Below are 13259 nucleotides of genomic sequence, written 5' to 3'. Positions count from 1 at the left end.
AATGTAAAAATTAAAAAAATAAATAATCGGAATTAAGGCTCTTGAACAGTGCAGTGTAAATGCAGCCTTAGAGCACGTGCCAGGTGTGCAGAGCATATTTTTCCATCCTTAAAATAGCAAAAGTGGATTCAGATCCGCACTTAATGCTTTTGCACCATGCGATTTAGACTTTGCGCCTAGATTGTTAAAACAGAGCCCTAAATGTTTATAAGCAAAACCCAGAGAATTTATCAATAAGAGATTCATTTGACACCTGCAGGAATATTCTCGGAGAACTAATAAAGTATCCAAACCTGCACCTGCACTCAAGAGTCTTCCAAATGCTAATTACTTGGTGAGCACAGACTCCCAAAACCCCCCCCCCTCACATACATTACATCCACCTGCAGTACAGTACGAAATCCTTTAGGGATGACACTTGGAAATAGTTAAATGGCTCCTGGGACTCGCTGATCCACTCACAGGAATGATGATGGGAGAGCATAAGTAAATGTAAACCACTGCTGTACTCCCTGGCCTCCATTAAAAACCCCAGGGCTCCCTTTTAGCCAGCTGCAGGAGCCGTGCACACAAACACTTACGCACACCTGCATGATGGATGCGTCCATTGTGCTGGAGCTCATGAAATATAACTGGCTGCATGTAATCCCTGTTATGTAGCCTGTAATACATTTGCATAATCTCCACACAAATTCACTTACCTGCGGCCATATGGACGAGGACACTCTGGTTTGGACGCAGGTGCCCAAAGTCGAAAAGCATCATGTAGGCGGTGATGTAATTGACAGGAAGTGCTGCCGCCTCCTCAAAGCTCATGCCCTCGGGCATCAGGAAGGTGTGTGTGCTCGCCACCACTACTACTTCCTGCCACATCCCGCTCCGGTTCAGAACCAGAACCTTATCACCCACCTACACATGAGAAAACGAGATAGAGGAAAACATTGAAGGAATATCAGGGAAAAAAAAAAACAGCCCTGGAATTTTTTCTGAAACAATACGCCTTTCAGTGTTTGTTGCATAGTCACCACAGCAAGCACTGCAACAATGTTGAGTGTATGTCAATGAACATTCACAAGTAAGTTGATTTGTTCGCTTGCTGTTTTGCTTAGCACTGGCGTTTTCAGAGACGTTTTTGGCCAAACAAATGCACAGCTGCGCAGATCAGGGGGATCTCTAGTGTACGTTTTGTTGTCGTTATCCTTCATGACGGTTAGCATACCTCAACGAAATATTTGAACCTGCACTGCTGGCCATCTGCACTGTTTTGCTAATCTTTATCTTGGAGCAGATAAATGTGTACCATTTAGAGCCGTGTGATAATATCTGGTGTAACTGAAAATCCTTCAATTACCTTGAAGACCCACACATACACACACACAGAGATACAGGAAAACTCATTGAGCAGACTTCCACTACTTCCTTTGGAACGATGATACACACACACACACACACACACTTAAGCCACCCTAAGAGTGCTTAAAAAATGAAGGTAAAAAAGCTACAATGACCTGTTGCACACTCAAACTACAGTTTTCATCTGTTTTAGTATACACATGACACAACATGTAACAAATCAACAGTGAGGTGAATGCTTTTAAATGGTTAGCTCACCCCAAAAATGTATTTGTTATGAATTACTCACCCTCATGTCATCTCAATCCCCTGAGACCTTTGTTTATGTTAGCCACAACAATTAAGATATTTAGATGAAATCCGAGAGCACTCATCCACCACAGAGAGCTACTGTCCCGAGACATTTAAAGTCTAGAAAAGGGACCAAAACCATTGTCTAAAGATTCCATGTGACTTCAGTAGATCAACTGTAATCATGCAAAGCTCAAAAAAGAATTTGTGAGCCAAAAGGAGAGTAAAAAAAACTGTTCTCAATGTATTCTGCATTAGATGATGGTGAATGTTTACTATGAGTTATATGATACTTATGTGTTGCACTTCATCATTCATCAATTCATCAATTCATTTGATTGCAATACATCTTATTACCAGTGAGAGTAAATGCTCACAGAACAGCAGACAAATGCGAATAAATTTTTATGATTAAATTTAAACCATCTAATGTTTTTGGTTCTCAGGTCCATTGCATCTACTGGTGCTCCTATTGGCTGTCGCTTAAGAAAGTCACTATTCATTTGCATAAAGTTGAAGGATTCTCAACTTTGTTGCAATGCTCAACACGCCCACCTGCTCGCCAATGGTCACTATCGCTCGTTTAAACCAGTTGCCGAAAGTTGCTCACGCACGCTTAGTGGAAATGAACGATCGATTGACACTTTGCCGCTGTGAGTCCCTCGTAGTGTAAACGCAGCTAGATACTTCTGCTTGAATTTCAGAAAGAAGGTCTACACTCAAATGACATTTGCTGTGTGTTTTTTTTTTACTGAAACAGCAAAATTCTTGTCTATGGAGGATGAGGGAAACTGCTGCCCTGCACAGTTTAGTTCCTACCCTGCTCCAACACATTCACCTGTAGTCTTCAAACAAGCCTATAGGACTTAGTAAGACTTAGGAATTAGTTTCATTAGATGTGTTTAATTGGGGTTGAAATTAAACTGTACAGAGCTGAGTTTGACATGTGGTTTATATATCTTGGTGCCCTGAACAACAGAAGTGGAAGCATTTAATAGGGCTGCATCTTTAATTAAAGTAATCGAAACTGACATTCAGAACCTAAAATCGATTTAATTTTTTCAAATAAATTTTTTTAATTACCTTCCCTACCAAGTGTGGAGTCACGTGACCCCACTTTGTTTACACTTTTGCGGGGCACCGTCAGCGTCAGTCACAGCGAGGGGTATACAACCTTGACCCCTCAAAAAAATTAACTACACGTCACGATGATACACAGCGCAAGCTCTGTGATTGGTCAGCTTGAAAGTGTTAACAGGTGTAGGCGGTGCAGAGAGGGCAAAAAAAAAAATTCAAATAAATGAATAAAATAATCGTTCATTAATCGTAATCGAGGTAAAATGTTAAATTAATCAAGGTTTTGATTTCAGGCCAAATCACCCAGACCTCCAGTAGTAGTTATCTCTTGTTAACAAACTGGTCAAGCTGCATCATCTTGGTCTATTTGTCCAATTGACAGGTACAATTTCAGTCAGACCAAAGCATTTGGTCCAACTGTTGCACCCCACTAACACTACATGAGTAAAAAAGCTCTTTAAAATATCTCTGCGTTCCACAGAAGAAAGTCATCAAGGTTAGGAGCTACATGAGAGTAAACAATCCCTTTAATCACAACCCCAACAGCAGTCCAAAACTGTAAAATGCTTGTTTTCAGATTATTGGTTGACTTGGTGTCATTATTTCTCACCCTATTGAGCCACTCAAACAAACAGATTGCAACTCTCTCTTCACTTGGAATCGTTAGCGCCAACAAATGGCACACTTCACCTTCAGGCAGTGCTCAAATTGCAGAAAGGCTTTGACACTGACTGATCCGACCTTTGTAACAAGCACAAAACCTCTCAACACTTCGCTCGTCCTCCACTTTAGCATTTTTCCCCCCAATCAGTAGCATCATAAACATCCCACTTCCGCCAGCACTCTTTCCACGTCTATCACTTCTTTTCATCTCTCATCTCCCCTTCTATCAGGCTCTGTCTTTCTTTATTTCTAAAGATCAGTTCCTCTCATCAGGGGGCAGGCAGATCCTTCAGCCTCAATGAGCTTAAGACAACACACACACATACACATAAACATGGCAGGAAAGCACCTCTTTATTTCTCCTTCCTAGGATGCACAAACTTGGCACAAATATCAAGCAGAGCTCCACACACACACATCATTTCTCAAAAGCAAAACGCAAACACTAATATACCCAGCGCTTCCCTCGCAGACAGGAAGACAGAGAGTCTAATAGGCCCAAGGGACGCATGGGCATCTTTGTCTATACTGTCCAATTAGAGAATGGGACTACTCCCAAGTCGATTTGTCTGTGCCCCAGTTCATCTTTCCTCACAATTTGCCATTCTCTCTCCCTCTCTTTTCATCTTCCATGTCTCAGTTTCGCTTTCTGTCATTCTTCTTCCTCTTTCTCCTTTAATTGGACTTTCTGCACACCACAGATGGATCCTTCAAGCCTTGGTCAGGAACTGTGATCATGATTCACCATATGGAGAAATCAACCCTCTCTCCCCTCCTTTTCCCTGTCTCTCTCTTTCCATCCAACTTGCAAAACAGCCACACTTGTGTCACAAACATATCATACTTGGTATTCAGTGCTTGCACGAAAACAAACACACTTTTCAGCTGAGGTTGCAAAGATCAAGGCCAGCCGAAGGTCTTGTGAGATGTCTGTCACTGGCTGTGACTCTCTCCCGTCTCCTCCTTTCCTGTAAGCGTGCACGTACACACACACACATGCACACGCTTTGAAGGGTAAAGTGGCTCTCTAGTGCATTAGGCTCATGCAATACATCTGTCGGCGAACTTCTAATCTTGTTGCTGTGGAAATGAGTGGGATTCTGCCTCCATAAAGCTTTGCTGTCTCCCAGCACTGATTTTGTCCTTTTTATCGGTTTGTTTGTTTTGTATGTGACGGCAGTAGGCCTGTGGTTAAGGCTCTGGGCTGCAAAACACAAAGAATGGTGGTTCAGAAAACCCAAGCGGGGCGGAGAGATATTGAGATCGCAATCCTGTTTTTATCACCACTGTGCCTTTGAGCAGGACTCTTAACCCTGGCATGCTCAAGGTGGGGTGCAGTCCATTCAAATGAGACCATTGCTTTTTAAATGATTGCATCTGAAAGCAACTAATTTTGCAGTAACAATTAAAAACTCTGTATTTAAACTACTGGATAATTTACTTTTGGGATGTCCTGCAACACAAAGTGCTTTTATTAACGGCATAAACTGCAGCTTGAAACTTGTTGCTTGTGTTTGCACACGTTAGATACCAGAGACTGAATGTGACTTAATGTTCTGATGTACATTAACTTTTTTTACTAAAAAGTAAACCATTAGATGTGGGAGATGCATTACCTGCTACAAAAAAATGAGAAAAACATCAAGGTGCAGTTAAAGATAAAACTCTGAGTTACAAACAAAACATTCATTTTGAAGTCAGAATTATTAGCCCCTGTTTATCCCATTTCTGTTTAACGGAGGGAAGTTAACATTTCTAAACGTAATAGTTTTAATAACTCATTTATATTAACTGATTTATTTTATCTCTGTCATGATGAAAGTAAATAAAATTTAAACTTAATTTAAAACATAAGACAAGACTTTCTCAAGAAGAAAAAATATTATCAGACATACTGTACTGTGAAAGTTTCCTTGCTCTGTTATAAATCATTTGTGTAATATTTTTTAAAAAAGGAAAAAAAAATACAAAGGTAATACTACTAATTCTGACTTGAACTGTACATACAGAAACCAGTGAGTACATAAGAATATAAGGGAAAAACTATATACATGTCAGAGAAGTACATAAATTAAGAGTGTCTTATGAAATTATTATGAAACAGATCAAACAGACAAAGTAATTTGTTGTCACCTATATCTGCAAAGACTCTCCTAAGTCAGTCTAATAAATGACCTGAGTTATAATAATGGAGATCGAACTATCATCTATTTGTTTCTACTGAATAATTGTTGAAATCGTTGCTCTTTTAATTAAGGTGGTGAATTGCTACAGTCGAACAACGTCTCTAAAATAGTACAACCATTGTTGACAGGAGATTAGGAGAGAACCTGAAACTGATGATTGTTTTCTTTGCAGCTTTTAATACGGAGTAAAAAGTTTGTCAGGGTTATTAAAGTCAGGGTTGTTGAAGAATCATCATTCAGAAAAGCTAAGTCAGTTCAAGATTAATGGTTGTTTAATAAGATTAATGGTTGTTTAATCAAAAATTACTTGATCCAAACCTGTTTGAGTTTCTTTCCTCCTTTGAACACAAAGGATGACATTTTGTAGAATGATAAAAACTGATAACCTATTTACCCCAACTACAGAGACCAGTGGTTAATAGTTTCAAGCATTCTTCAAAATATCCTCTTTGTTTTCATCAGAAAAAAAGAAACTCAAAAGTCTGAATCTTTTACACAAGATATTTTAGCACAAATTTAACGCATTTCCCTGCTACGTTCTGATTGCCAGTATATAATTAGCTCTGATTAAAAAAAATAAATAAATCAGCCAATATAATTATTGAACTAATCCGCTAATACCAATTATTGGCATGTACATCAATACATCTATAATTAAATATGGAAAAAAACAATGTGCAAAATTAAACAGCACAGTTCGCCTTCCTCCTATTAATGAAATAAACACAACAAGAGTGAGAAAGCAGTAATCATGACAGCATCTGAGAACAGAAATATGAATTTGTTTTTAGTTGTAGACCCAGAGCTCATTGTGTGCACCATATTTAAGGCATATGCAGTATCAGAAATCGCCCCCAAGGGTCTCATTCACTATTCCCTACATTAGCCCAATAATATACTAAGAGTGAGAGAAAAGGACTGAGTGAATTTAAGCACCAGAAAGGAGTTTGTGCTTTGCTGGTTGATAGATCCCTTCTCAGGTTCCGATTGTTTGTCAGACCCTGTGATAGTTATTTAACACTTAGTGTGCTTAATACTGAATACTGAAACAAAGTATGGCAAGGCAGTGGCGCAGTAGGTAGTGCTGTCGCCTCACAGCAAGAAGGTCGCTGGTTCGAACCTCAGCTCAGTTGGCGTTTCTGTGTGGAGTTTGCATGTTCTCCCTGCCTTCCCGTGGGTTTCCTCTGGGTGCTCCGGTTTCTGCGTGAGACCAATCGAAGATCAAAACATGACATCTCTGGACACAAATTTAAAATGTGGAGCAATCGCTTGCTTCTTAAATGTCTAATCATCTTGTTTAATCCCGCCCCTTTTTGCTGCGCCATATGACAGAATTTCGCATGCTCAAACTCTAGTGTGGCCGCGGCATTTGACTTGGGTCATTTCTGCCTGACGCTTATTTACTTTCCAGTTCTTTAAACTGCCGCAGCCGTAAGTCAAGGAAAAGCACAGAGTTTGTTTTAAATGAAACAACAGTGTGGTGGAGTTGCTCCTGCGAGTAAGACAGGAGCATAACCTTGCAAATGAGAGCAAGGAACATAGACTGGGAGATGTGCCAAAACAACAGCTTTGAGTAAACATCCCTGTCCTTTGAAGAAAATTATTCTTTAACAATGCTGTCCAAATAGACAGCATCCAAATCAACTGCTGTACAATGTCCTCCGAATTGGTCACATGACCAAAAATGAGTCTTCGAAAGGCTCCATTTGTACCATTCCCACTATTACTTGAAAATGGAGAGTTTTTTTAAAGTCACACTAATTTATTCAAGTTCAAAAATATGTGGACATGGACATACAAAATGTGCAGAGGACAGGACTTGGGAACCACTGACCTAAGATGTCAAGTCTTATCTATTATTATTTCTACATTACACATGGTCTAGATAGTTATTTGTTCCTCATTCACATTATTTAAACCCCACAAATGCAAAATTAGGTCATATTTCCATCATAGCACTAGTACTGTCTCCACTTCTGTAAGCCTTCTCTCCCTATCCTGCATCCCACTCTTGTTCTACTGTGAAATTTTGGTTTAGTCAATTATTTTTATTATTTCCCAACAAAGACACAGCTCTATTATGTTGATCACACATATAGTACCACTAACTGAACAAATCTCAGCTTACAAGTCATAAAACCATAACTCTTCTTTTACAGCGCAGTTAAATCACATGGTTAAAACCCTCTCTCAATCTCAAATGTTACACTATCGGATTCAGCTAAAACAGCCTGTGTCCCTACAGTTCACTTACTGATATTCAACTGCATCGCTGTTTATCATCGACCTGTCAAATCACACACACACACACACACACAGGGAGGGAGGGAGAGAGAGAAAGAGCGAGAGGAAATTCCAGGCTGACAATGTGGTCCAGAGGAAGATAATTGTGAACAGATGCATCTGATTCTCGCAGCAGAACTCTGATAAATATAGTGTGAGTGTATGTGTGTGTAAGCAACAAGTTATATGAATAATTCATAACCAAAAATGCTAATATAGGTGGAGAGTGGGCACAGGAGAGTAGTTTAGGAATAACATCTGTCAAGCCATGTGAAAAGATAGCATGGCTTTTACCATCCACCTATATGACTCTCAAGAGCATGGTGCGAATTACAGGATGGTTGACCCTCCCCCTAATTAATTCTCAACCCCCCCCCTCGAAGGATGTCAAAAGTAAATATGTGTGGGGGGAGGGGCATTGATCATCTAACAGACTGACACTGAATTCATCAAAGACTTATTCTTTTAGGTTTGTATTTATAGAGCCTAAATGTGAAGTCAAATATAGTGTGTATTTTAATAGACACCTACAGTGGGCAGCATAATTGAATACAGCCCATTTCGAAAATTAATATGTGTATCCATTTCTCAGTGAATATAGGCAGTGTATTTTGGTGCATTTAAACAAAATATTTATTAAAATAATATATTAGTCACTAAACATATTTAGAAATTGAGAGATAACACAATTCAATTAAAAAGATTTACAACCTGCAAAATTTCAACTAAATTTTTTTTTTTTTTTTGTTCTCTTGATTTTTCCAGTTTTTTTTTATTTATTTATTTGTATTTAATATTTTTCTTTAACATATAAATTTTGTTGTACTAGTTTTTGGACAATTATCGTGAGTTATTCTATTAGAAAAGCTCCAGATTTGGCGTCAGTACTGACTAATGTAATGTATGCACAAATATAATATTGTATGGCCTCCTATTAAAATATGAATTTAAAAGAGAGATTTGTTAGGGGTGTACTTATATATAGCACTGTCTATCCACAAATAGTAAGTGAGATATTTTATGATTATCCATCCATTTATTGGTGAAGGGATGTAAACTTTAAAACTATACATATATTGCAAAGTTCACCTTTTGTTTTATCAAACGCATGTCGTCTTTGATCATCTTTTGTTGAAATAGCCCCATTGAGCTTCTACCTAAAAATACTGAAAATAAGTTTAACAAATTAGATGTAAATGATTTAAATATTACGAATATTTAAATAAATTCAAATATTATGAATTTGGTTAAGATCATTAATGTATTATTCGCACACTAGTTCAAAGTTTCACCCCCTAATTAATGCTTAAACCCCCTCTACAGGATGTCAAAAGTAGATGTGTGCAGGGGGAGGTGGATTGATGATCTAACTGGCTGACACTGAATTCATCGACACTTTTTCTTTTAGGTTTGTATCTATATAGCCTAAAAGTTAAGTCAAATATAGTGTTTATTTTAATAGACACACGTCCACATATACTAACTGCGATGTTTTACAATCATCCATTTATTAGTGAAAGGATGCAAACTTTATGCATTTATTTATTTTTTTTTTTGCAAAATTCACCATTTTATATCAAAAACAGTTCGTCTTTAGGGATGCTGCGATCAGGATTTTTGAAGCAGATACGAGTACCGATTCCTCGTCATGTCTATCGGCTGATGCAAAGTACTGATTCTGATGCTTCAAGCTTTATATAACTTTAACAGTGCATAAAGCACATTCTCCATCTAAGTATGATACTTAAGTGGAGATCTCTTCTTTCCTAAGACAATAAATGACGTTGCATATAATGCTTTAAACATCTCGTAAGCATGTCATGGTAAAGAGCAGCTTTACAGAAAATTATAGATAAAACAGACAAAAATTGGTAAGAAGAATTACTAACAATGCAATTTGGAAACATTGCAAATGATGGAAGAATAATTCAATGTGCCTCAATGAAGAAAAAGTTTGGAGTGCATCCTTGATACATAAGAAATTGCATCTTCCTCTGCTTGTAAATCTGTAAATGAACACTTGTGGTCGGTTCATGTGATCGGCCAGATTAGTGAGTACCGACTGAGTCATGAAATGTGATTATCGGCCGATATCAATCTCTAGCCGATCAATCGGAGCATTTCTAGTCGTCTTTGATCATCTTTTGTTGAAACAGCCCCATTACACTTCTGCCTAAAAACACTGGCAATAAGTCTGACTAATAATTGAGATGTAAATGATTAAAATAATATAAATATTTACATACATTTAAATATTATGAATTTGGTTAAGCGCATATTACACAAATGTATAACTCACACACTAGCCCAAGGTTTAACTACCCCCCCACCCCCTGCCCCCCCAAATAATGCTTAAACCCCATCTGAAATATGTCAAAAGTAGATGTGTGTAGGGTGAGGGGGATTGATGATCTAATAGACTGAAACTGAAGTCATCAAGACACTTTTTCTTTTAGGGTTGTATCCAAATCGCCTAAAAGTAGTCAAATATGGTCTATATTTTAATAGACACATATTCACATATAGTAAGTGCAATAATATATGATCATCCATTTATTTTACATATATTTTACTTTTTTTGTTGTTGCAAAATTCACCATTTAATATTATCTTTGATCATCTTTGGTTGAAAGAGCCCTATTACACTTCTGCCTAAAAACACTGTCATTAAGTCTGACTAATAACTTAGATGTAAATGATTTAAATATTATGTATTTGGTTAAGTGTGGCATGCATATTACCCAAACGTATACTGGCTCAAGTCCATTAATGGTGTAAAATGCACAGACACTCGCTCAGTCTTCTCCATAAGAAAGAGTCATTTTTCCGGACACCACAATCAGCAGATTCCTCACCTCACATGCTCAACAAACAATGTCAGCTCTCCGAATGTGAGAAGAAGCAATTGTTTGCTTGCTGACAAGATAATATAGAGAGCGAGAGATGGATAAAGAGAGAGCAATAGGGTGGACGATGACCTTTTAAATTCAATATCGTTGACAGACGAGGCGGAGGAAGGGCTGAACCATTATCTACCTCCTCCGCATCACCCACCAGCCAACGCCTAGTGCTTGCTTACTCTTCTTTTCTCTCATATAGTAACGCAGACTATTTAGGTTTTCCTCAGCATTTCACACAATTCTGTGAACATCTTACCTCCACTGCTTCTCGTTAAATGTCTTTATTCTGCTTCAAACAAAATGTCAAATCTTTTCAACGCAAGAGATGTGGCGTTGCCATGATACGTTGCCATGGAGACCGGCTCAGCAACCACTAGGCATGACTCATCGATTTGTTCATATGGAGCACATAGAAAGTCGATTAGTCCACGTCATACTAAAGACTTCTATGAACCGACGGGGCTGAATGAAAAGTAACCGGAGAACTGGGTTTATTTACACTATTCGTTCGCCGGCCAACCAAATCAAATATGGTAATACTAAGAAATTGTATTTCGCTGGCGCGATGCCTACAGAAATAGGCGTTGACGTTTATACAAGCGGGAAGAAAAAGTTTAATTATTGTTTAAAGAGGTCAAAAGGAAGAAAAAAAAAAGATGGCACGGATGATGAATGATGTCAGAGTGTCACAAAAGCGCGAGGCTGATGACAAAGGGCGCGTGCGATTAGCATTTTCCCCCCTCGCGCGCCTCGCCCTTTTTCCTACGCGCGGGGACAGTCTTCCACGCGCCCGCGAGACACCGGGGATCAATCAGAGAAAGTGGTTTATTCAAAATAAAAGCCTTATTAGATTACTTTTTTTGAACATTTTGTCGACTAATATAACGCATGCTGATGATGCGCGTCTCAGGTGCGACTTTTCAAAGCCAGTCAACCTCTGAGAGAAAGAGGGGCGGTGGTTCCACATACAGCTGAGGCGACGAAACTAAACGCTTTCTTTACAATTAACGACGCTGCTTGCGTTGGACGCGACGTAGATCAGTTCCAGCGTTCTTGCTTGGCTCTGTGCATAAAGTATCACGAGGTTGTGTTACTTTCAACTCGCCGCGCACACAAGCAAAGCTCGCTCTCCCGTGAACGTTTAACGTTCCGGCCCATTGCACGGGTCAGCGCGACAAGAGCTCCGGTGCTCCTGAAATGAGGCTATCGGCGCCCCTCCCGCTTCTCTTTTGTCTCCGGTGGAGAGACAGTGTGACAGGAGTTTGACTGGGAGTTCATTTACTCATTCTTGCAGAGATTATAAACCAATGGATAAACATTTTCAAAGCACATTTGACTGATGAGCAATTTAAAAAATGCATGCATGCATGCACAGGATAAATAAATAACAAAGCGTTTACTCACTTTTCTGTCAGTCACTTCTTCACCGACAGCCTCGATGACGCCCGAGCACTCCATGCCCGGGGTAACCGGCGGGGACGGCAGCCGGTCGTACAGTCCCTGTCTCGCCATCAGATCGGCGAAGTTCAGCCCGCACATTTTCACGCGCACCATCACCTCGCCGCTCTTGAGAGCAGGTTTCCCCTTCTTCACCTGGAGCTTCACCTTATCGTACCCGCCATAGCCGGTGAGCACCAGCGCCCGGTAGGTGAATGTGTCCTCCTCTGGGGCTTTCTCGGCGGCGGGCGCCGGGGTGTCGGCGGCGGCAGCAGCAGTGGCGGCGGCCTCGGTGGACGCGCTGGTGGGCGGTGGGTCAGGTTTGCTCTCGGTTTTTGGGGACTCGGCGGGCGTCTTGGTCTCTTGCTGCTTCTGCTCCTCGGCGTTTTGCTGCTGAGCAGGTGCGTCTTCGCCGGACATGGTCGGAGTTTGAGTGGAGGAGAACTTTTGAAGAGAAAAGACTTGCGTTTGTTTTCCTGCCTCACTCAGATGCGGCTACTCAAACAACCTCAGAATACACGAGCTGCTGCGCGGTCCACGGTTTTCTCAGCCTTTGCAAAACTGGGATGCTGGAGACTTGAGAAGGTGGAGGACAGGGAGACAGAGAGAGAGAAAGAAAGGGAGTGGAAGATGCCTCACGACGACTAGTGAGTGACCCGAGGCTCTGACAACTATTGAGAAAAAACGAGGCGAGGCGTGGCGAGCTGGAAAGCCCGGAGAAATGGAGTCGAGCGGTGGATTGAAGAGTCCAGTGAGGGAGTTTGCTCGCTGACTTCAATTTAGTAAATGCAGTGAAGCTGTTTTTACTAGTCAGCTGAAATTCAGAAAAGAGATTGAGAGGAATTCTGGCAGTCTTGAATACACTTTCAAAGATTAATCCTTTTCTTTAGGAATGCGTACAAATGTAATTTGTATTTACATTAAAATGCACTGGCTCTTTTATTAAATATATGTATGTGTTACATATGTTAGTATGTTAGTTTAAAATGATATAAAGAGGTAATTCAACCAAATATGATCTTCAGAATTTCTGAACACAAAACAATATATTCTGAAGAATGTAGTGGAA

At 39.8% G+C, this 13259-nt stretch overlaps 1 protein-coding gene across 1 annotated transcript in view; it reads right to left on the bottom strand.

Moving 5' to 3' along the window:
• The window catches only part of vat1 (vesicle amine transport 1), a 57444-nt gene extending 44555 nt beyond the window's left edge, over positions 1–12889 (bottom strand). Inside the window, 2 exon segments of the mRNA NM_001007051.3 lie at positions 702–909; positions 12158–12889. Coding sequence (NP_001007052.3) covers positions 702–909; positions 12158–12610 — 661 coding nt within the window. The 5' untranslated portion in view covers positions 12611–12889.
• Positions 12890–13259: the final 370 nt, after the last annotated feature.

This window comes from Danio rerio, chromosome 3, assembly GCF_052040795.2.
Source record: "Danio rerio strain M-AB ecotype USA chromosome 3, GRCz13ab, whole genome shotgun sequence".
Taxonomy (NCBI): domain Eukaryota; kingdom Metazoa; phylum Chordata; class Actinopteri; order Cypriniformes; family Danionidae; genus Danio; species Danio rerio.
The sequence above is the reverse complement of the archived record's forward strand: the minus strand, read 5'-3'. Positions and strand labels throughout refer to the sequence as shown.